This window comes from Sebastes umbrosus, chromosome 21 (genome assembly GCF_015220745.1).
Source record: "Sebastes umbrosus isolate fSebUmb1 chromosome 21, fSebUmb1.pri, whole genome shotgun sequence".
Taxonomy (NCBI): domain Eukaryota; kingdom Metazoa; phylum Chordata; class Actinopteri; order Perciformes; family Sebastidae; genus Sebastes; species Sebastes umbrosus.
Genome location: NC_051289.1, coordinates 7,460,243 through 7,484,519, shown reverse-complemented (window position 1 = coordinate 7,484,519; position 24,277 = coordinate 7,460,243). Strand labels below are relative to the sequence as shown.

Genomic DNA, 24,277 nt, shown 5'->3' with positions numbered 1-24,277 from the left:
TCAGCTTTACAGTTTATTTATCCATTGTAACTTGCACACTTTGCTAATGTATATAGTATGTTATTGTTATTCTATGTTTATATTTTATATTTTCTAAGGTAGTTGTAGTAGTCTGGCATATTGATAGTGTATTGTAATATATTCTTTATATTGTGTATACATAGATATTTATCTCTCGTGTTGATATGTTTATTTACTGTGTATTTACGGTTCTATCTAGCTATCTATCTATCTATTACATTTGGTGAAGAGTGCATTATGACTTGTTTAGGGCTCAAAACTCAAAGTTTAGGACTTGGGACTTGTCAGTCTTGGCTTGGGACTTCAGTGCAAATACTTGAGACTTACTTGTGACTTGCAAAACAATGACATGGTCCCACCTCTGGTTTATTGCACTAATAAAATGCCTCATGTAAATATCAAGCCTGAAATCGACTTCTCCATTACTTTCTTTTTTTAGAAAATATACCTTTTCAACATCTCTCCCACTAATAGTGAGTTGTGTGACTTTCCCAGGAATTAACAAACAGTGAGAACGCACATCCCGAAAAACTTTTTAAGGCGCTGGATCCCAAAACAAAGAGCAGGAGTCAGACAGAAGATCCACACCTATTTACTGATAGCTCCTAAGTGTCAGGTTTTGTGAGACTGTGAGGATCTTCTGTCTGACTTTCCCAGGCGTTACCGCCTTGGCTTTGTTTACTAGTTTCCAGGAGATTCTGAATCATGACAGTTGCTGCAGATGTGCTACTTTCCCCTCATATAATAACTGCAGGAGCATTATATGCTGATAAAAGTGCTGCTTCAGGGGAAAACACAGCGGTACTGTAAATAAAGGATGGTGGTGAGCAGCAGTCAGTGAAGGCTCATCTTTCAATAAAAGTTTGCTTGTGCTAGATTTGCTATTCTGAGCACAACGTAACTTTCTCTTTCCAATAACTTAAAGTGATGCATATAATATAAAATGACACTTTTATCCAGTCATTTCTCTGAGGGCTCATGCAAATACTTTTATTGGAATCATAAACTGTGGCTGTGTTCAAAATCACTCACTACTCACTATACTGTATAGTGGACTATATAGTGAGTTCGCCATTTTAAAGTGCTGTCCGAATGTATAGTGATAACTATTATACCCTATATAGTGGATTGAGACAGCGCGATTGAGACAAATCCATGAGTAGCGGCAAATATTTAATGTGAGCAGAGTAGCGCATCACAGCACAAAAGGCCACAAAGTAGTTTGTATTTATTAATTTCGGAAAAATACACTTATTGCCCCCACATTGACGTTCTTACCTTTCACAATAAAAGCCCTAGACATATACGCTACATTACTGCTTACCCAGGGGGAGTGTTAAAGTCAATCACAGCATTTCACTAAGACGCAACTAAACAAAATAGCTTACAATATGTATTTATCACAAAAATATATGTTGGCATCTATTATCGATGGTCTTCCAGCAGCAGCAGATGTTGATCTGGCACACTTTAATCATGCGACAGAAGTGTTTTTTCATTTTGCTGCTGAGCTTACTATATAGTCCTCTATATAGAACTCCCTGGATAGGGAGTAGTGAATGTGTGAATGATTTCGGACACAGCTTTTCTTAAGTGTACAGCTTCACTCTCGACCTTGGAAACAGTAAAAACTCAACTTAAGTCCACTCACTAGCTTTTTCCAGAGCTTTTATTGCATCAATATGAGCAAAATTCATCTGTTGAAAAAAAGCTAGCAAGTGGACCTTGAGTTGAGATTTTTTATGCCAAATTGCCAAATTTGTTTAATTCAGACAGACTAAAAGGTAACCACAGACAAAGTACGTGTAAACAAACACAGATGAGCTTTGATTCTCTGAAAACTAAAAGCCAAACTAAAAGCACAAGAAGAGATGAGGAGGTAAAGATGTGAGTATTTACATTGTAGAGATCAGCTGCCAGCTTCTCGATGTACTGCTTCAGCTTATCCGCTGTCTTCAAGCCGTCTTGGAAGAAACTGGAGAGCAGAAGGTACATGTGAATCTCACTGACACTAACGAGCTATGACAGACAAGTCGGCCATTTACGGGAATTACTGCTTTGCAAATGTCAGGTGTTGCACTGTGCTGCTTTTGGCCACTATGAAGGTCACACGGGGAGAGGAGATTGGTGCAGTTTATGTTTAATGTATAGCTCCGGCGCCTCCGGCTATTGGCACAGAAAATGGTAGCTGGCAGTGTCCACTAGCAGATTTGCAGAGGTGCTCAGCACATCCTGAAATCCATCACAGATCTGTCAGCGTTACACACCTCGATGCAGCGCCGCAGCTGCAAATCACCGCTAATGACCTCCTTCTCTCTCTCCACCTCTCCCTTCCTCTGCTCATTACTTTCTCTGTCACACCTCTCCTCGGCTTGTTTTCTTTTAATCTGTGCATCGAGGATCCCACATCTCTCCTCCCACTGCATCCAGCTCTCCACCTCGCGTACTGAGGGGCTGGCAGAATCTATAGGTAAAGTGTTGATGCTGCAGCTATCAGGATTCACCTCGGTTGACACATTTTTCTGCACTATATACAGTTACTTTTACTTATTATCTAATGGGACATTCTGGTATACCAACCATTATGACTATCTATCATGTTGACCACCACCTCTCTGTTGCAGAGATTTGGGAAATATGGACTCCAGCAAGAATGATCATGATTGGGGCGACGAGTGGGAGACTCTGACATCTTTGCAAAAAAACCTTCTCAAATAAGCTCAGAAAGTAGTCCACTAGAAATCCCTGTAGGTGCTGTAGCAGACTGCATAGCAACATCCTGGTTACCCTGGCAGCTGACATACCTGACATATTGATGCACATTTTGATTATACTAGTGAGCAGGCTGTGGCTCACTTTTGATTTTTGAAGTAGTGCGTCTGCAAGTTAGCAAAGTAGTAAAATAAAATGACGAGCAAAACAATGTGCTGTTTTTACTGACTGCCAATAAAAGATGATTTGAGATTATTTATTTTACTTTGGAGTGTTTTGGAAAGCTGTAGGCATCTCGCCCTGCTGTTTTCGGAATTGCATACTAACGTACTACATACTCCATCAGTATGTACTGCATAGTGAGTACTAAATTAAAGATTACATGCCACTACCAGCAGACTGTTCACAATGAGGTAAACTTAATCAATACGTCTTCTTTGAATCAGATGACTGAATCGATCACGGCCTTACCGCTCCGAGCTATCATTGAATAAAAAATGGTTTATCTTATATGTAAATCAACATTACCTCTTCCTCTCAATTTAATATTTTCCAGTATTATTTTAAGGCAAATTCAAATTATTAATTAAATTATTGTTAAATTTTCTACGGTACATTATATATGCAACAATTATTTTCCTTGTTGATTATTTTCTCTATTAATCGATTAGTTGTTTGGTCTATAAAATGTCAGAAAATGGTGAAAAATGTCGATCAGTGTTTCCCAAAGCCCAAGATGACGTCCTCAAATGTCTCGTTTTGTCCACAACTCAAAGATATTCAGTTTACTGTCATAGAGGAGGAAAGAGAACAGATTAACTGACAACTAATCAATTAGTCTTTGCAGCTCTAGTCAGAGCTACCGTTGAATGACAACTGTTAATCACAAATGTAAATCAACATTACCTCTTCCAGTCAATTTAATATTTTGCAGTATTATTTTAAGGCAAATAAAAATGATTAATGAAATTATTGTTAAATATGTTTTCTACAGGAGCTCCCGCGCTTTTCCTCTTAACTGTTCCTTAACGTCACTCGCCATCATTCGTAACTATTTCATCCAGCGGTTTATTATTTGAACCGTCTGCCATTAGACAGTCTGAAGAGCTGCAATGCATTGTGGGGCGGTTGAGTGCTTCCAGTAAACACCATACATGAATAGTATGTTAATATGTGATTTCAAACAGACCCGACATTGTTGCAAGAGTCCATGTTTCCCTGCGGCCGGCTGAAAAATACCCAAAACTTTCCTTTAATTAGCATCATTAATTTGTTGCATGAAGCGGTTCAGATGGTAAAAATTAACATAAATACTTTTCTTGTTTGGGCTGCGAGCAGTCACGCTCGTCCCTCGGCTCTCCATCGATTGCTTTTTTTTTGCTCCTAATCCATCACCGCTGCAGCTTTTCGATCCATCAACGCCCAGGTTGAACAGATTAAACGGGTGGGGGGGGGGGAGGAGAGTATATTGTTTTGTCCCAGTGTTATGACAGGACCTAGCAACGCCGAGAGAAAATTTGTCATTCTGTCACATGCCGTCGTGAGCTGCGGTTCTGGCAACGGAGCGCGCCCACTTATTTACCCACCAAACCCCACAGCTGTCAGAACACATCTGTATGATGACCTGTACATATTTATGAGAGCTATATATACATGAGTGTGAATCATACAGGAGATAGAGAATTGACATCAAGAGCGTGTAAAAGAAGGAAGGAGACCATTTTCTCAGCCGTGTTGTGAAATACATCTCTCAGTGGGTGTGATGCACACATTGGGGTTCAGGGGGATTACGGTGGTACTTACTTGCACTGTGCGTGGTAATACTTAATCAGGTTCTGGAGCAGGTCCACGCCTTTCTTGGTCTTGATCTCATTTACTTTGATCAGGTACTGCAAAGCAAAGAGAGGTGCAGAGTTCAGCCAGGAGTGAAATTCAGGGTGTGTTTAAAGGATTTTTTTTTGGTTTAATGAGGTATAATGTGGCAGAGCTGCTACACACAGAATAAAGACTTCTGCTTTGCCGCAGACACTTTAGAGTATGAAGACTCCGCGTTATGATAATCGCGTCTGAGTGCTTTATGAAGGCTTTGATGTACGAGCCAAGACTGCTTTGACATTGTGGGAGTGGGGACCAGACTGGTAAACACGCCAGCGGTACAAGAGAATACCATCACGCCTGCCTTCGTCTAAATAAAGTTTCAAAAGGACGATGGGAAATATTTTACATTAGCATCATAAAAAAGAGAGAATAGCCTCCAGGGGAATTGCTTTGTAGACTCAGTCTGAGGATTCAAAACAAATTCTTCAGTCAGGGCTCCCACCAAACAAAAATAATCTGAGCTAATCCCGCAGCATCCCAATCCACAGAGATTTACAAACAGCTAAAGACCACTTTCTGCTCCACAGCAATATTTAATCTACAACACAAAAGCTTTCCGACGCCATCATACACTTTCAATTCGCTCCTTAGATCACGTGCATGGATGCATGTATGTGTGTTAGCACACGCATGAGTGCAAGTGTATGTGCATATATGTGTGTATGCATGCATGTGCTGTCCCTTTGTCTGGCTGACAGCGCCTGTCGGACGGGAGATTATCCACATTTTGTCTGAGCCCCCGTGTGGGTTCAGTGTTTTGGAGAGCGCCGCTGCCGCATCATGTGCGTGTTTGGACTCTTTTGTGTGAATGAGCGTCATCGCTCGCTCGCTAGCGCTGCTGCCGTGTCTGAGCGGGACATAATGCAGGCTGCTGAGCCTTGCCTTTCTGCACTCCTTCACCGGCAGCGTGGGGATGAAAAGGGCGAGAGAGTGAGAGCATCCTGTAATCTGGTGATTGAGTAACACGGAGAGAGAGAAAGAGAGGGAGGGAGGGAGCGTGAGAGCGAGCGAGTGCACGCACACGGAGAGAAATGAGGTTAAGTGGGATGAACAGATTGTACCACTGACTGCAGCAACTGCCCCGCACAACAGCAGCAGCAGCAGCAGCAACGCTGGTGTTTTCAGCCGTCTCTGATGTTTCTGATTACTCTGCTTCCTCTTTTTATTGGTAGAGCATCTTATAAACTACTATCTTACATTTCTTTATGTTTATATAAGAGCAACTCTAACGTTCCAATTTCCCCCCAGGGATAAATAAAGTATTTCTGATTCTAATTATCTACTTAATAAACCTTGTCATAAGTTGTCATGCATGCTTATAACCATTTTTTTAAGAGTTATATAAAGCCTTATGAATACATTATAATGTCTGAATATGCTTACAATGCATTATAGACATGACCTTCATATAAAGTGTTACCAAAATATCTTCAAATAATATTATATAGAGATGTAAATACTGATTTTTCACTTGCCAATATTATATATGCATACTTTAACAGCATTTTTTAGAAATGATGCAATGGTAATCGTAATAGGAAAAAATAACAAAATGTCCAATAAATATGAAAAACTGCTCCTGTGGAAAGGTTATCATATATTAATTTACTTATATTGATCCTATAAACAAATTAGTATGTGTAAGGTTTTGCCCAATCAGGTTGTATTGATTTGATCTGCTCTGGCCCACGGACTATTGGTAAAGTATAGTACATTTTCTGGAAAATCAAATGAGTAGCTGCTTATGAATAAAATAACAAGAGAAACCCGAGCAAACCCAGCTAATGAAATCCAAATAAAAGAACTTTTGATGTAAAAGTAGCCAAAGATATTAAAGGGACAGCACGCTAGGTAGATAGCGATGGTATACAGTATGGCAAAATCTCTGATAAAGATTTAAACTCCTGTGAGCTAACATACGCCTATCTGAAGTGCTTCGACAGCTCTGAGGATCAATAGAAATGACTTTATAAATACAGCCGCTGACGAGATACAGTAACTGTATCTGGCTTTTAGAAGTCATTATTTCTGTAACACTGAACTTCACTTGGCCTGAAACTATCACATCATATATGTATAGAAACAAGTCAATTATGTTCTCATAATAGAGCCCTTTATTGCTTTTTAGGGTGCATTCTTCAAACCACAGAGTCATCTAACTACCGTTTACAGTGAGGCTGCTTCAGTAACAAGTGGCCAAAACCACAAAGGCCTTTTGTTTGACGTTTCTAACCCTGCAGCAACCAGCAGGCACTGTTCAGAAGACTCCTGCAGTCCTATGAGGACACGACAAACGAGCATCATACTGTAGGTTAGAGCACCAACATGCAAAGCTCTGCAGATGATTAGAAATATAAAATCAAATGAGGACTTGAGGGAGCCAATGAAAGAGGAAGCCAGTGCTGATATATAACGTGGGAGCTACAACTCAGTTTTGGCATCCGGCATCAACTGGAGGCAGGAAACAAAAATGCACAATACAGGGACTGTTGAGTAGATCTTCTGAAATCATGAAGACATAAAAAGTTCAGGTTTAAACTAATGTTTCAACTTGAATGCTAAAAAAACGAGAAATCGACTTGCTTACTTGATTTCCGCCATGTTTCCAATTAAGAAAACGAGATTACAGGCGAGTTGAAAAGGACAGGTGCATGCTGGTGTTATTGTAGTTTGAACATGATGAACGTCCATAAATCCATTTAGAAATCATAGAAAAAAGATGCTCTAATAATAACTAAATGGCAGCTAAACACAGCAGAACTTACTGAATCTATAGCAACATGTTTACATCCTCCAAAACCAAATAGAAGTAAGAGGAGTGACAAAATCTGTCCATCACATCCAAAATATAACATTTTCGTAATGTTACCCTATACATTTATATAATATTATAATGTTTGGAAGGGTGTTTGCCTCTCCAAACTCTTATTGGATGCCAGCAGATTCATACTCTGACGATACTGTTCTCCTCGTTTCATGTTTCTTTCTAGATAACATTATGTAAATAAACCTGAGCCTCAGCATAAGAAGTGTGAACACAGGTGGAAAATGCGATCAAGGAAACACCTCTGAGTGACCGTGAGACGAGGGCAGATCAGCATTGCAGGGCACAAAAGGACTGCAGCGAGTTCTGTACTGAATAATTCAAAGAACCAACAGCAGTGCAACAGCCATTGGTCCATTATGTAATTTGAGTAAAAAAATCCTGACAGGATAAAACAGTGAACAAGGCGTAGGCGTCACCACCCACCACTAGAGAGGTTTCTGGCAGCGCGGAGTGAGCTCTAACAGTTTGTTCTGTCTCTCTCGGGCACGTAAAGAACTCACATTTGTTTTACACTTAATTCTAGCTGTCAGATTTCTTTAAGCATTAGTCTTTGAGAGTTAATATCAAAGAGAGTTCAAACTGTGTCACAACATGCTTAGAAGCAAACAAGTTTAGTGAACCGGAGGAACATCTGAAAACACTTAAGGACAAACAGTTTAGTACGAGCTGCTCAAATATCTGACTTATACTCATTACGTCTTCTCAGATGTTCAGTGTTATATTTTCTAAATCATATCCACTGACATATAATTATCTTAACAACCAGCTTCAGTCTGAGGCAGGCAGCTGAACATACCTTGTTCATGAATTAATGTAGGTGCAGCTGTATCTTTTGGGGCTGCTGTAATCCCTACATGTGGAGCTGCACCAGTCTTAAATATATTCTATAAATTATTCAAATCATCTGAGAGAAAAAGTCAACTCGAGCTTAAAATCTCCTTTAAGTGCAGCTGGTAGAGAAGACTTTACATACATATACATATAGGATTTTAATAAGTGGGTGTTCAAACCAAAAATAGAGCTGCGTTGGTGGGTTTGTGTTGCTACGGGTACCAGTATGAAGATGAAATATGATCCAGGAAGGCCGGTTTTGGGTGATAGAGCCATGAGTTTGAAGGCTTATCAAACACTAAAATAACTACATACATAGTGGTTTATAGTACGAAAAGACAGCATTTCACAAATCTGGAAGGTTATCATGATGAAAATCTATCTAATATCTCTATCTTGACCATCTAATATCGGCTAAAAATGACAAAATAAGTTAAAAAAAAGAGAAGTAATCTACCAGAAATGTGTGCTTGCATGTACGGTACTTCATGCGAGCAATGTAAGATGATATTACACTACGTTGCTGAAAAAGTTGAGTAAGGTTTGACTGGTTTGCCAGAGCCCTTGGGCCTTTCCCTTTTCCAAGTTTGTACATCCTCGATTCCTTTCCTCGCCTCTTCTCCTAACGTCTTAGTCCCACCAGGGTTATTATAGTAAACTAAAACTGAAACTAAAACGGAAATAAGCAGTGAAAAATATTGTTAGTAAACTGAAACTAGATCAAAACTATATCCTTTAAGGAAAAACTAAACTGAAACAATATTGTCTGGTTAAAAAACAAATAAAAATAAAATAAAAATAATTGTAAATTCATTTCAGGTTTAGTTTTTTTAGCTGTAATATATCGGAACCGAAAAAAGGAGACAGCATGAATTTACGTCAACTCTCGTGAGTTGTGACATTGAACCAAAGACACTGAGCACTTGACCTTCCAGGAGACGGCGCTATTCCGCAATTGCTTCACTAACAACTACTGTAAAACACTGTTATATTATTATAACCTTGAGACCCACCCACGGAGATGCGAGTAGAGGAGGCGAGGAAGAATCACAAGGAGACGTGACGTGCCCGCTAACTGCTGGGTCGCTCTGATGCTCGATTTCTGCTGAGAAGCGAACCAAAAATGTCCGATACTATAATGTAGCTTCATTTTATGACCTACCTCGCACATCTGGAGCTGGAAGAGACGCCGCTCCTTCTCCATCTCCTCGGCGATCTCAGCCCCGGTGATCTCAGTGCGGATCATCCCATGTTGCTTGGCGTGCTCTCGCTTCTCCTTCTCGATCTTTGTACTGACACAGAGGAAAGGACGATTAGTGACCTTGTCTGTTTTTACATCATACGTTTAGGTTTGTTATTCTACAATGTGTGCAACATCTTCTAGAGGGTACAAACAATATTGCCGCACATTACCAACAGTGTTTGATCCATTATTCAGTACTCTATAATGAGCTAGTTGGTCCACATATGCAGTAATTTTAATTATCCACTTACAACTTGGCTTCGTAGTCTTTCCATGCTTTGTCGAAGGGCTTCTTTATGTCCTGCAGAAACACAGGAGGACAAGCATCAGCAAACTACAAAGAGGTCACCGCGGGGACGGAGTTATTTGCAGAGTTGGATCGCTACCAGAGATCCAACAAATGCCTCACTCCGCTCACGATTTATGTCCTGGACGGCCAGCGAGCGGCCACGCCCCTCCTTGTACCCCGAACATCAACGGTTCATGACCCAGTTACTCGCCACCCGCCCCAAGCACAACACAAAGGCAGTGTTTACTTCTGCAAGATTTACAGTGTGAGCTTTTAAACAGAGAGCTCTCCCCCGTCTCTCCGGTCTCTTCTCGCTTACACTCGACATACAGAGGTTAATAAAGAGATGTGCTGACGAGGCATCTATTTCCCCTGTCCCGCTGCTAGGCTGTGTCATGGGGGGGGGGTGAGGTGGGGGGGCGCCGGAAGAGGCAAGAGAGAGAAAAAAAATGTCAGGAAGAGAAACTGTTTTACAGTAAATCTTACCCCCTTCACGCCCTTCAAATCACCCTTCAGCAGCGAGTCCAGAGTGAAGATCACATTGTGGCTGAGGCTCTGGAGCTGTAAGAGGACACACACGGGGGGGGGTTATAATGAGAGAACATAGCTAACATATCAAAACACACAGTGCAGAGGCAGATTTTATAAGATAAGGATGAACTGATCTTACAAACAAGTATTATCTGTGTAGCTGAAGCTTGATAAAACTCATTACTTTGTGCCATTGTTGTCCAAAAACTATTAAAAACGCATCAGTGATCCACATTGTTGCACTGGGCGACATGTCTCTGCATTATGATGAACGCTGTCTGGTACTGTATTCAAAGTAATTTCCATATACACCGTCCTGCTGCCCTAAATACTCACTACGGCACCAAATGTGTATTTATCCGCAGCTGAAAATAGTACCCAATTAATGCACTACTTATTCCTGTTTGAGTGAGTTTGTCGATCATAAGAAAAATACAGAATAACGCCGGCCTCATCCTTTAACCTACAGCGCAGTGCATCAACACATTCATGCCGCTGCTGACTGAAGAAATCAGCAACATAATAGCAAAAGTGCAAGTTAGTCTATTGAAGAATTAGCAAAAGCTTGTGGCCAACAGCTCAGGTTGCCACAGTTATGCTCAGCAGCTCTAACCATCAGGATCAGCAAGGTCATTTACAACCGTACTAAGCATTTAAGACCCTGTTGTTGTTAGCCAAGTCCATACAGACACACAGCAGCGGTCAAGGAAGTAAACAGCGCTTAATGGGCGGTAATGTGCTTCTTAAGTGCCTGTCTTGCATATGGCCAACGTCAGAATCAATCCTCTACTGGCCGGCTGCCGGTGTACTCTAACAGCCCATCCTGGAAGCGGTCGCCGTCTCTTTTAATGTACCATTCTAGTATACGAAAGATGATGAAAAGCTGGCCAAATTTGTCTATAAAATCCTTAAAATGTAAGCCGATAACACATGTAGGACATCTAGGACAAGCACCATTCATCAATTCTCATTTGTAGCGCACGCATATACTAGCAGGCCTCAGGGCGCAGGTATTGAAGTCTGAAAAACTCACTCAATAAAATACTGAAAATGGAAAAGACGAGAGTCAAGAGAGAGAGGAATGAATGGAGATAATTTCACTGTCCTGTAATATGCAGGTAGCGCCAACAGGTGGGTGATTTAGGAAGGTTTATGGACACACACTCACACACACAGTTGTTCCTGGTGCTGCCAAGTGTATTTATGGAGTCTAATCTCGCTGTCAGCCACACAGGAAGAGAGGCAGAGAGCGGGGACTGGCTCTTCTTCCAACAACAATCACTCACAGAGGATTCAAACAGGACACATTATTCAACAGAAACATCAGGGGAAATCCACGGCAGGCAGATAAGAGCCTCGACGGGGGGAAAAAAATACAAAGCTCGGAGGTAGATATAGCCGCAGTCAGCTATACCGTCCGACTGGGATGACGGGGGTTACTGTGACGGCGAATTCTATACAGTTTTTAAAAGAGTTGAGATTGATGAAACTGTATCATTACATTTGTGAGGACTACATTCATCAATAACCTCTTCAACTTCACTACATACCCAACCTCCTAATCCTAATCTTAACCTTAAACCCAAATCCTAAACCACTTATAGAAGTGAAGACAGGAAAATGTTCCTCTTTCTACCGATGTGAGAACACACAAATGCAGAGAGCCCTCTGTATGTATTCATTTTAATGCCATTAGAAGCGTTGACATGTTGAACTCACCAGGTTCTTCAGCAGGGCGGACAGCTCCTTGGTGAGGGAGGAGAACTTGACGAACGCCGTCCCCAGGTCGGGGTTGTCCCGGCTGATGAAGTTGCTGCCGAATTTGTCCAGAGCCTGAGCGTAGTTCTCTTCATTCTGGACGTGGTCTGTGTTGGAAACAGAGGAGAGAAGCACGATGAATGATGAATTAGCATGATTAGCATGTGTAGAAGCCTGCAGTCTTTGTAACGTCCTGATGGAGGTATACTGCAGGTGCAATAGTCACAAAGGTAATGGTTGGCTATATCGAACCTCAGTACTTTGTATTACCAACCGAATGGTGTCCTGAATATTGAAAACGGTCAAGTACCAAAAGTTTCAGTAAAGAAAAAGGTAAAACCTGCACACTACTCCATGCCACAAAATTATTATTGACTACGGTTCGATCCTGCTTGGACCTTCGTCAGGTCAAAATGTTTGAAAAAGTGGAAACCACACCCATATTTATATATCATACTTCTAAATATCATACTTCTAAATATCAACCATGTTATTTGATGTCATATTCATCATCTGTTATATCAGAAAATCCATCACCTACGTTAAAAAATATTCGATAAAAAGTGAAGAAAAGGGGCTGAAGATAAAGAAAATATACTTCAATGATGCACGATTCTTTGTTGTCAATAGCAACAGAGGCAAAAACACCTGGAGCAAACAGGCTTGTAAATCTTCTGAGATCTCCTGGTGATGCTTCACAATAACACAGATGTGGCAGAAACAGTCAATGGAAAGTTCTTCTTTCATCAGCGCAGCAACACAAGCGATACAATGACAGACACATGTGACCTTAACCTGTGATTTCTGATCAGTGCTGCTCCAGAGAGACTTTGTTTTATACATTTAGCCTACGATAAGTCATCTTTATACGCAGCAAAATGTCAGCGTAACAAGATGTGTGGTTCTCCAGATCTTTTGAGACTCTGCGGGAGCAGTCGGTCAAACGGCAGCATCCATCTGTCCTTGTCGTTAAGTGAGAGGTGGAGGGGGAGCGATGTTGCCAAATGTGAGGAAGAGTCCTGAGAGGAAGGTCAGGTGAGACAAGGAGCCTGTAGAGCTGCAGGAGCCATTTTGAACTTTTGGTATACTGGAAACTCAAACACAGTCCAAACAGGCCTGTGGTTACCACTGAGGACAAAGAGGTCATGTCCTCTGTATTGTTTTTTATTTTTCTTCTTTCTATTTTCTGTCTTTTCATATATTTTTTCTGGGATTTTGTTGATACCATTTATGGTCAGCATTTTTTCTGCAACAGCCATTGAATGCATTTCATTTCAGTAATTACCTCTCTATATAGTAGGTTTTTATAGTAGTGGCAGGGATCACCATTCCCACAATGGATTCAATTGCCTTCCTACGCACGAAGGATTCACATGAAAGATGCAGCATTTAATCCTGCATCACTATTAGGGCTGCAACTAACAATTATTTTCATTGTCGATTAATGTGTCAATTAATTTCTTGATTAATCGATTAGTTGTTTGGTGTATAAAATATTTTAAAAAATGTCGATCAGTGTTTCCCAAAGCCCAAGGTGACGTCTTCAAATGTCTTGTTTTGTCTACAACTCAAAGATATTCAGTTTACTGTCATTGAGGAGGAAAGAAACCAGAAAATATTCACATTTAAGAAGCTGAAATCAGAGAATTTAGACTTTGTTTTTCTTAAAAAAATTACTCAAACCGATTAATCGATTATCAAAATAGCTGGCAATTAATTTAATAGTTGACGACTAACTTGTTAATCATTGCAGCTCTACACTGCTGCTACGAATGCAGCATGAAGTCAAATCACGGTTGCTCAAACAAATGGCAAAAGGTTAATTATTGCCTGACGTCTTTATTAAACTGTCTTCTTCGGTTATATTTCTAACAAAGTAGCTGCTCAAAGAGTGTTTGCTGTCACCACCAGTAACCATAGTTGTCGCCAAATCAACCAGGACTGGAATCTTTGGGATTATAACTTTAGTTTTTGGAGGATTGTGTGTGTGTTGGAGGGACTCGTGATGACATCTGTGTTTATAAAATCCTGGCTACGGCCCCGAGTCTAACTATTCATTACATCTGCAAGATGCACAAACATCCCATTCTTATTTCTATTCTTAGATCGCATATATTTTTCTCACTATAACTAGATGTACCCAAACTAACTATTGTAGCTAGAGGCTAACTGATAAGACACTGCACTTGACAGTTGTTCCAGTTATTTTGGGGCTTTTGGAGTTTCTCAGCCAAAGAACCACGATGGGAGTAAGGTAAACTGTGTTTTCCGTGGAGAACAAACACACTTTTTTGTGGGACAAACATCTGAAACTGTCAATTTACAGGGAGGAGGCCGCTCTCTAAAGAATTCAGTGGAAAATTACTGTGGATCCATGTCACAGCAACGAGCAAAACAAACTCAGGTGTTGGTTTCTGGGACAGCCGGAAAATACACACACACACACAAAACACCATCTGTCCCACAAAAGGCTGTTACAGACTTAAAAAAAACTAATTTATTAAAGATATCTAAGAAATACTGGACTGCTGGGGTTGTGAGCACGTAACCAACCATCAGCTAAAGCACATTCAGGTCTAATAAATTTAGAAACAGACAGCCTCACCTTGTCCTGAATTGTAGATGGCCTTCACTGATTTCTTCACCTTCTGCAGGGAGGTTCGGTCCTGATCCAACGCCTGAGGAAAGAGGAGGAGAGGACGCTATTAAGAGAAGAACATACTGGAAACATTCACATCAAAAGACAGCACAGATAATTTCTATTTAATGCGACAGCAAACTTGAAAGAATTTAGGGCACAAGAACAACAATATTTGCTCAGTAATTCAAAGCATGCATACTCCATAAAGCTAATGTGGACAGAGTGCTCACAATACAGTGCTTGACCTGAATGTGGCATGAATCATTATTTCACCACTGACTGCTGGAGCAAAGCCTTTGTGCTCTCTAATAGGCAAAAATAAATAGGCAGGATATCCAATTTTATAACGGTTAGGCTATTTATTACAATAATTATTCACATTTAAATGCTAGAAATATAAACACCGCCACTGGCCTATTGTTTCTGGGAGCTATCTGTCTCACTTCAATGTGTTTTTTTTAGAGATTAACGCTCAGAGTTCAGCTTCGAAAGCGCAGGGGAGTTAAAATAATGACCAATACAAACAGAAAAACCACTTCAAAGACGCTATAGATCATAACACTAGTGGTTACTCATTCAACGATGAAATGCATGTATCTATATTTAGAGAAAAGTCTGCAAAGCGAGTTGAGACAAAGCCAAAGCTAGTGTGACCCTTGAACTCATCATCCCTCCTCCTTCGAAAAACAGCTTCACACGAGGAAAATCCATCATCGTAAACATCATCCGCCTTTAAGAAAAACTCATCATGTGCCCGTATTATTATTGCTCAGCTCGCTCGCTGCCAGAGAAAATATCAACTACATCTGAAGTTACACCACATTCAAACACGTCTCACATGCTGCACGGGTGATTTGTGGCCTGAAACCTAAACATAAGTACATTTCACTCAAGGGAGACACATTTGAAATCTTTAAAGCCTTTTTGGTTTTATTGCCTTTTCTTTTCTTTGTCAAGCTGTCTGTTAATAAACTTTCATTTTCATCCCAGCGCTGTTTTCTTCTCATTACCTCATCGGTATAACATACTCTTGAAATCTCTCTTGATTGACATTTCTGTTTTTAACAGTGTGTATGTTTTTTCAATCTCAGCCAAACATTTAGTGTTGTTATTTTAATGAGCTCGTTTTTTCTGATCTTATTGTCTTTTCGTAATTAAAAAAACCTTGCAATAAATCTATTTCATGATTATAATACCATACAGCATGGGAATAATTTGTCATCAGCAGATAAAAAGCTTCTCTGAACAGTGGTTTAATGCAGTGGTTCTCAAACTTTTTCTCGTCAAGGACTCCTAAACTAACACAAAGTCCACACAAGGGTCCCCCTTCGGATAGCATTTTTTCTTTTAGATGTTTTATTACAGAAAGTGTATCAAACTCATGACCAAACTAGTCATACATTATGTCATTGTGTTACTTATGAATGGAATTATAGTGAAAATTAATTATTCCCCTTTTTGCTGGGGACCCTCTGGAGCCCCCTCAAGGACCCCTGGGGGTCCTTTGAGACCTCACTTTGAGAACCACTGGTTTAAAGGAACAGTGTGTAACATTTCATGGGATCTACTAACAGAAATGGAATATAATATTCATAACTATGTTTTCATTAATGTATAATCACATGAAACTAAGAATCGTGTTTTCGTTATCTTAGAATGAGTCCTTCATATCTACATAGGGAGCAGGTCCTCTTCACAGAGTCCGCCATGTTGCTCCAGCATGTTTCTACAGTAGCACAGAATGGACAAACCAAACTCTGGCTCTAGAGAGAGACTTTCACGTTTTTACGTTACCTGAAGGCCACCGTAGTTCTCCGACACGCTTGTGAAACTGAGGTAACGTGAGCCGCAGAGCGCAAAATCGTTGTACCGCCAGCCGCCGTCTGACTTCTGTTGCTCCTAAAGTAGTGTAATTATCGTAGGGATGACTTTGTTTTGCAATCGGCGGCTCACGTTACCGCAAACTTGGAAAGGGAGGAGTGAGCGGAGGGGTTGGTTGGTTGCAATCTGCAACCACACCACTAGATGTCGCGAAATCCTACACACTGTACCTTTAAACTCTGTTTAAGCCCAAAGAGTAAGTGATTTATCATCAGATAATCTGGTGAACTGCCATTGGTTGTATTTTTTCAGCAAAAGAAACCATCCAAATTACTTAAGCAAGAAGTAATTGGTTAAGAAATGTTTCCTAATATTTTCAGGACATTCTGCTTGTATACTTGCATGAACATCATGCTGGTATCAACACAAAACCCCATTCAACTTGACCACCATCACTATCTGTACACACAGTAATCTAGTGATAAATCCCTGGAGTATTCCAACACCGCACCTTCTCTGTAATTAGTTTCTAGCAGTTATTTGCCGGATGTATTTCCCAGATTACTATCTGTAATCACAGTGTGATGAAGTGAAAGGAAGATGTTTATTTGTTGGGAGAATATGGGACCCTCCTGATCTGCTTCACAAAATGCAGCTAAATTGAGGTCAAGCATTTATTCCTGCTGTGAGACCTGGAGACTTTTTCTCATCAACAATATAAAAATCACCTGTCATACTGAACGCCGTCTGTATGTGTGTGACATCTATTATCATTTCATTCACTGCAGGAAAAGCTGAGATAATTGGGAGCCTTGTCAAGCTCAGAAAAACAAGCAACATAAACACAAACCTGAATAACCCGTCTCCACTAAATGATTTAGAGGCAGGATCGTTGGTTTTAACAGTCTGACAGTACAATCGCTTCATATCCTGCGCATCTTAACCAGAAGGAATGGAACCATAACTCTGCCGTGTTTGCTCGTAATAGATGATAAACACCGGCAAAAGCAGCATTACATCAAGGTCAGGCGGTTAAGAGCAAGAAGCACACACAACAGAGGGCTAATTAAATTTCACAACATAATTAAGCCGTCCTTGGCCTCCCCTGGACAGTTTTACATGGCTCTTCACCAATTATGGCAGCAGTAGTTTGCCGCCGCAGGGCCCTTTCTGCTGGGGCCGAGCCCTTTGATCCCCCAGCACATGGGAACAGACTCGGCTGTCCAACGCCGCCCCACACCGCCTCATTATTGAGCCGCTGTGTCTGTTTGGCTCAACAGTGGCCCAAGCAGGCTGGTGCCAATATCAAAAGTTGATGTTACCATTATCTTGGTCAATATGGTCTCTGTTTATGACATTATCTTGATGATTACTATAATGAAATTCTTCAGTATGAAAACATACTTAAAGGGCGGGTATTTTGTGATGTTTTTATATCATTCTGTAGCTTCCCAGTAGTGTTCCTTATGACTGAACATTCACATTTTGGTCAAAGTATGTTTTAGTGTCAAAATGCTATTTTCCCTTCAAGCACTTCTAAAAACTTTTTCCAATGTGTCCTGACGTAGGTTTCTACATGATGACGCTGCTACATGTACAGTATACACATCCTTATAGTCAGTATATTGACGTTAGGATAGGACAGGAGCTCAGAAGCTAAGCATTGTACTGCTGAATTATCATTAGTATATATCAATAGTTTGGATCCAAAAGTCACACAATAACGCAAACAAACTAACCGATCGATGCAGCGGTAGACCAGCAACTCCTGTGTTCTGTGAGGTAAAATGACTGTTTTTGTGAATGGAGTCTGGTGGCTTTGAAGACAGCGATATAACAGCTTCAGTTCACCGTCAGAAAGGGCAGTCTGATGGCGAGGTAAAGCAGTGAAACTATTCTAAATATAGCCTACACTTAAACTGATATTGATTTTTTTTATGTGGCTAAAATATGTTTTTCTGCTGCTCTTCACATTATTCATAACCTTATTGATTAGCTTTGATTGCTTTGGTAAGCTACGTCACTGCTTTTTGCAACAGCTGAGTGAACGTTTCCATTTCAAAGACAGAATGCAGATGGACCCACCCTTTAAATGATGACACACATTTTTCATTATTTTAAAGACTAAACACTGAATCGTTTAATGAAGGAAATAATCAGCAGACTTCATTTCCACAAGATTAATTTTCGTCTGACAGCGGCTCCTACTAGCAGACTCCATCTAAATGATTAGACACGTTGTGTTATACCGCAAAAGTCACGCATTGGTTCCCCATAACAGCCGACACATTCACTAACAAGCTGCGTTTCCTCGCCTCTTTGCGACGCACCAAACCCCGCCCCTCGCCGCTCAGCTCGAATCAGTCATGCATTTAAACGCCTACAAAGTAAATCTGTGATTATTCAGAGGTTGATTAGGATGAAGAGCACGAAACAGAGACTGAACAGGCAGGCTGATCACGTTGAGAGCAGCTGGCACCGCCATCCAAGGGTCACCCATAATCCACTCTGTCTGTGTTTGTGAATAAATATTCAGCCGTAACATGAACAAGTTTTTTCAGAGTCACTTCCTTAGCCGTTTTCTTTAGATTTTGGCGAGACTGTCCATATAGGTTACTACGTCAAAATCTGATTTAGTGAATGCTTTATACTGTTTGTTTTAGATAACAAGACTGAGAACATTCACTCAAAATCTCAGCAGATCATTAGAGAGGATAAACTATAAGTATCTACACATTGGCCAGTTCTATTTCAGTGGTAAATGTGACTAATGTAACTTCGAGAAGTGGTTTTGTTAAAGCTGTCGTCTCTCAGCTTTTTAGAGGGGGGAAGAAATCAATGAAATAGCGCCGTCTTGGCACACATTCTTTGCAAACCCTTGGCAACAGGCAAGAATGCATCCAAACTCTGCCCTCCAAAAGGGCGACAACTATTGAATATAGTCAAAGGGTTGTTTTTATCTGCCAGGAACCAACAGCGAGCCCCCACTCAACTCAGGGGGATTAGAAAGTGTGACAATGCCAAAACATCTGCGGCCGCTCATCTGTCTGCCCGAACAGCAAGTGATGCATGTGGAAGATTTATTTAGTGCCGCTGAGAAAAAAGAAGCAAAGAATAATGTATGTTGTGTTAGTCCACTGAGAAATATCTATCTCCAAGAACCATTTGTGCTGTGAAAGTCAACATGTCGGTGTCAGAATGCTTTTAGGTAGAAGTGTGTCAGAAGACGGAGCCAAAGAGGTTAAAGGGCCAGGTTAAAGGAGGTGAAGGGCGGCGGCGGTGCACAGTGCCTCAGCAAGAATGGATTTTGTAGCCAGGGTGAGCACCGAGGTCACAAATAAATGCCCTTGAAAGTTTATTAAATGTCTTGATATTAAAAATCAGGAGGCAGAAAAGGCATTTTCTGGCATTTCATCCTGTTCAGACATAATTTTTTTTAGATAAATATTCACTTATCAAAGCAAAAAAAGTACATTATGAACCAAATAATTGATATTTGAGAGCGTTTTAGTATTTGTATAGTTGCATCAATAGGATTGATACCCAAAACATAGATCCATATCATGTTCGATCATGTTATGGACACATGAACACACTTCTTAGTGCATGCACTCTTTGCAACTGTACTGCTATTCTGTGCATGCGTGCAGCCATTACCTTGTTATTTCACAGAACTCATACTACGGGTGGATATAAAGATTATTTCCATTATCTGTAGTTATTTTCTTGATTTACTGATAGGTTGTTTTTGTCTATTAAAAGCCACAAAATACTGACAAATGACCATTTTAATTTCCTAAAGCCCAAGTTTAGCTCTAATCCACACAATAAATGTTTGTTATTTACCATTAAAATTAATAAAATAGTAAAAAGAAATGCTTAATGTTTGACAAGGCATTTGTTGGTAATGCAAATGTATTCAGAAGTAGTTTATTAATGATGCTTGCACCTTATGTAAATAACGGCTAGCACACTGACCACTTTTAATAATAAAAGATATAGGTATTGTGAAATATTGGTAATTGTGGCCTTTTTATTACTTGGTATCAAAACCAAATGTTGTTTGTGGCCGGAGGTTTCTTTATCGTGCTTTCTGAGTGAGAAACTGAAGCAGGTTTTGATCAATTGCGGTTCAGCAGCTTGAAAAGCAGTTGGCAGCCGCACAAACCACTTCATCAACAACAAATACCATAAAAAAAACGTAGCAATCAAAAGCTGGCAGGTGGACTGATTAGGGATACAGAGTGGTGAACTAAAGCTCTATCCTTTTCTGTAAAACCTAACACAAGTTTGCAGCGACGGAAACGTGGGAAATATGACTTAAAATAAAAGAAAACAGATTTTATTAGTAGAGGAATTCATCAGTTGATTAACATTTGGAGCTTCCAGATTCTCCAATGTAACGATTTGCTGCTGTGTTTTGGGCTTCAAATGACAAAACAAGACATTTGAAGACGTCAACTTGTACTTTGGGAAACGATACAGGCATTTTTCACCCTTTTCTGACTTTCATAGACTAAAAAAATGAATGGAAAAAAGTTGGGTGCAGCCCTAGTTTATTATTTCATAGTTAAAACTGAAGTAACCCCCAAAGGCCCTTAAAGTCTGACCCATGTGTGACCAATGGGGTTAATGGGGCCGACTTCCTGGTTCCCAAATAACCACACAAACACATAGAGTCATGCCCAGGAGGTCAAAGCCTCGGGGGAAATTGCCGGTTGGAGTGACTGGGCATGACTGACTGGAGGCTGTCTCAGCTTCACGCTTCCTGCCCGAGGCCTTATCCTCCCTCAGCAGCCCTGCCGTTTCCCCTGCAGCCGTCCTTTGACAGGAAGCAGGAAGCGGCCAGGCTCGTCGGTGTCCTGTCCCGCCGGGTCGACAGCACTCCGTCTAATGACACCGACTGCTCTCTGCTGACAGCTGAGGAATGAAAAAACAACTTTTCTGGCTGTCTGGGAAAGTGGTTTTCTTGATCCACTCTGGAGATTCCTGCTCTGTCACTTTCATGGCGCGTTAGTCGTCTTTCTCATTTCCTCCTTGAACTCATCCTTCCCGGCTCCTTGAACCTCGCCTCCACCTCGGCATTTGGCATCGCATTGACGGCGGGGCGGCTGTGCGGTTACCAAGGCGATGTGGTCTGGCCGTCTCACGCGTCGGCTCAACATTCTTCGCCATGGAGATTGTGGGAAGCTTCTCCTCCCGACTAACTGGCCTGCTCTCTTGTTTGTCAGCAGCACTGGGACTCAGCTGTGCCACTGTGGCAGATTTTACTCTTCACCCGGCAAAGATCGGACACCCGAGTTCTCAGAATTGCTAATATGCTAATTATTTCCTAGAAGACGAAAACAGGAAAGGGGCACAATTATCAACGGACTTCCCCAGAGCCAGAACACGGGGCTAAAAACATCTGCGGTGGCTTTTTTTAGAGGGAAAGCACCAGACCGAATCATCATTCTTTTATTTCTCCACACCAATGTTATGTTTTATTTCTGCTTCCTTTTCACAGCTGTATTCTCATTTCCTTTCTGACTCACAATTACACCACAGCTACGGTAAAAATACACACAAAAACAAGTGCATATGTTCACGTAGTGTGCTCATTAAATCTTCCTACTAGTCGTGTCTGAATGAAGAAGTACTAGAGGAGATCAGTCTGTCTGTCAGGTCATTCTGTCTGTCTGTCTGTTGAGTCTATGTGGCATGACTCAAGCAGGAAGGGTGGGGAGCTGCTTTCATTGGCAGGAAACAAATGCACATCCCTTTCTCTGGGCTTGCAGCCGGCGAGGCCTTCAGCTCTCCAAGTGGAATGGCAAAAATGAGAGGATGTAACATTTCCAAAAGCAGCTGAGGTCAGATGGCCTATTTCTCACAACACATGGTACTGAAAGAGAGCGATCGACTGCCAGTGGTTTTGGTTTTGGTTAGGAGGTGTATCAGGACGACCGCATGACTGATGTAGTGCAACTGAAATGGCAAATAAGACAAGAAGGATCACGTGAGACTACATCTTTTTCAGGGTTGTGAAGTTAACGAGGATCCCAAACATCGATCAACATGAAATGGTCTTTTTCTGAACGGACTGAAGAGGTTTAAAAGCCAAGATTTTCACCTCCTCGCACTCAAAAAGAACATAATCTTTCTACAGTGGGTTCTCGATGCTGATACTTTCAATTCTAAGCACAAACTTTCTGCTTTGCCATAAAAACCTCTGACACCTCCCTCCTCCTACTCACATTTTTTTACTGGACCTAGATGAAGCACAGTGTCATGATGACAGAGCAGTGTTGAAACTAAAACGCTAAAAGGCCAAAGCAGAAAATTACAAAGCCGTTGTAAAGGGTCAAATCAGTGGTTTTACATGTTTTAGCCCTTTAACTACACATAATGCATACACATTACTACTGACCATTCTCTACAGCATAACATGTGGTTTTAGATCAAGTTTCTTCTTGTCAGGAGAGTCTTTAGTAAAAATTAATCAAATTTAAGTTGTAGTTTTTTGCAAAAAATTACATTGGTATATACCATAGACTGTATAAAAGACGTAAACGTAGTCACCGTGACGTCCTCCATTGGTTTGTGGACTATGGTTTTGAAGCCTCGAGTTCGGCATTTTGCCTGTCTCCATCTTGTTTTTTTGCAGCCAGGGGTGACACGAGAGGGTGGAGCTAAATATAACCTAACGCTGGAAAAGACATTCTTAGGCGATCTAAATTTTACAATTAACTTTCATGACCTGAAAACACACTGTGAAAGGGTTAAAGTTCTAAGACGAAAACACAGACAACTCCCAGACAGGACAACATCGTGGTAGCGACCTGTAAATCACGAGGTAGCCACGCCCTAAAACATCCCCTGCTTTATGGTCTATTTGACTCTAAATGGGACCATAATTTACTAAATGAACATCATGCTGTATTGAAGAAGAAAACTAGCGATTGAGGCCATAAACTCATGTTTACAATGTTTACTGAGGTAATAAATCAAGTGAGAAGAATTTTCTCATAGACTTCTATACAATCAGACTTCTTTTTGTAACCAGAGGAGTCGCCCCCTGCTGGCTATTAGAAAGAATGCAAGTTTAAGGCACTTCAGCATTGGCTTCACTTTTCAGAACTGTAAGTTGTCCACTGGTACATATAAATATAAATATAGTATTTGGCTGCCATAGAGCAGCTATATAATACAACGAACTGCCAAACTGACATTATCCTTTGTCATACAACTCATGTTTGCTTTTTCTTTAGGGCTGTGGCAAGATACTGTAATATGAGGTACACTAATGATGAATCAATAAGAGTCAACCGGCACACTCACTGCTATACGCTGCTAACATCAGCACGCAGGGAATTACAATTCATCCTGAGGGGACCATGAATGTCTGAACCAAATTTCATGGCAATCCATCCAATAGTTGAGTTGGCTGAGACATCTCAGTCTGGACACAAGTAGTCGACAGACCAACAGACCAACAGCTAGCACAAAGCAATAAGGAATTTGTATTGATAACAAAATTTTAGCAAATTATGTCAGCTCTGTTAAAAACATTAGTAATCAAATTACATACAAGCAGCTGGTGATCCCCGGCCTACTGAGAACCCATTCTCTGATTTAACATGTTCAAACATCATTTTATCATGATAGTGTGCATTTGGCCTGTAATGCTCAGCCTTCTTTGTTAGATTTTCCAGCAGCGCAGCTCGTCGATGCATCGCCTTTTAGCAG

General features: G+C 40.8%; 1 protein-coding gene across 5 annotated transcripts in view; it reads right to left on the bottom strand.

Annotated features, from left to right (window-relative positions):
- asap1b (ArfGAP with SH3 domain, ankyrin repeat and PH domain 1b) overlaps positions 1-24,277 on the bottom strand; it is a 64,386-nt gene that overhangs the window by 25,331 nt on the left and 14,778 nt on the right. For all 5 annotated transcript variants that reach the window (XM_037756587.1, XM_037756591.1, XM_037756588.1 and 2 more), the window contains exons 2-8: positions 14,696-14,768; positions 12,052-12,197; positions 10,288-10,362; positions 9,764-9,813; positions 9,432-9,561; positions 4,537-4,622; positions 1,921-1,996 (exon numbers count right to left, since the gene is read on the bottom strand). In XM_037756587.1, coding sequence (XP_037612515.1) covers positions 1,921-1,996; positions 4,537-4,622; positions 9,432-9,561; positions 9,764-9,813; positions 10,288-10,362; positions 12,052-12,197; positions 14,696-14,768 — 636 coding nt within the window. The remainder of the gene's footprint in view (positions 1-1,920; positions 1,997-4,536; positions 4,623-9,431; positions 9,562-9,763; positions 9,814-10,287; positions 10,363-12,051; positions 12,198-14,695; positions 14,769-24,277) is intronic.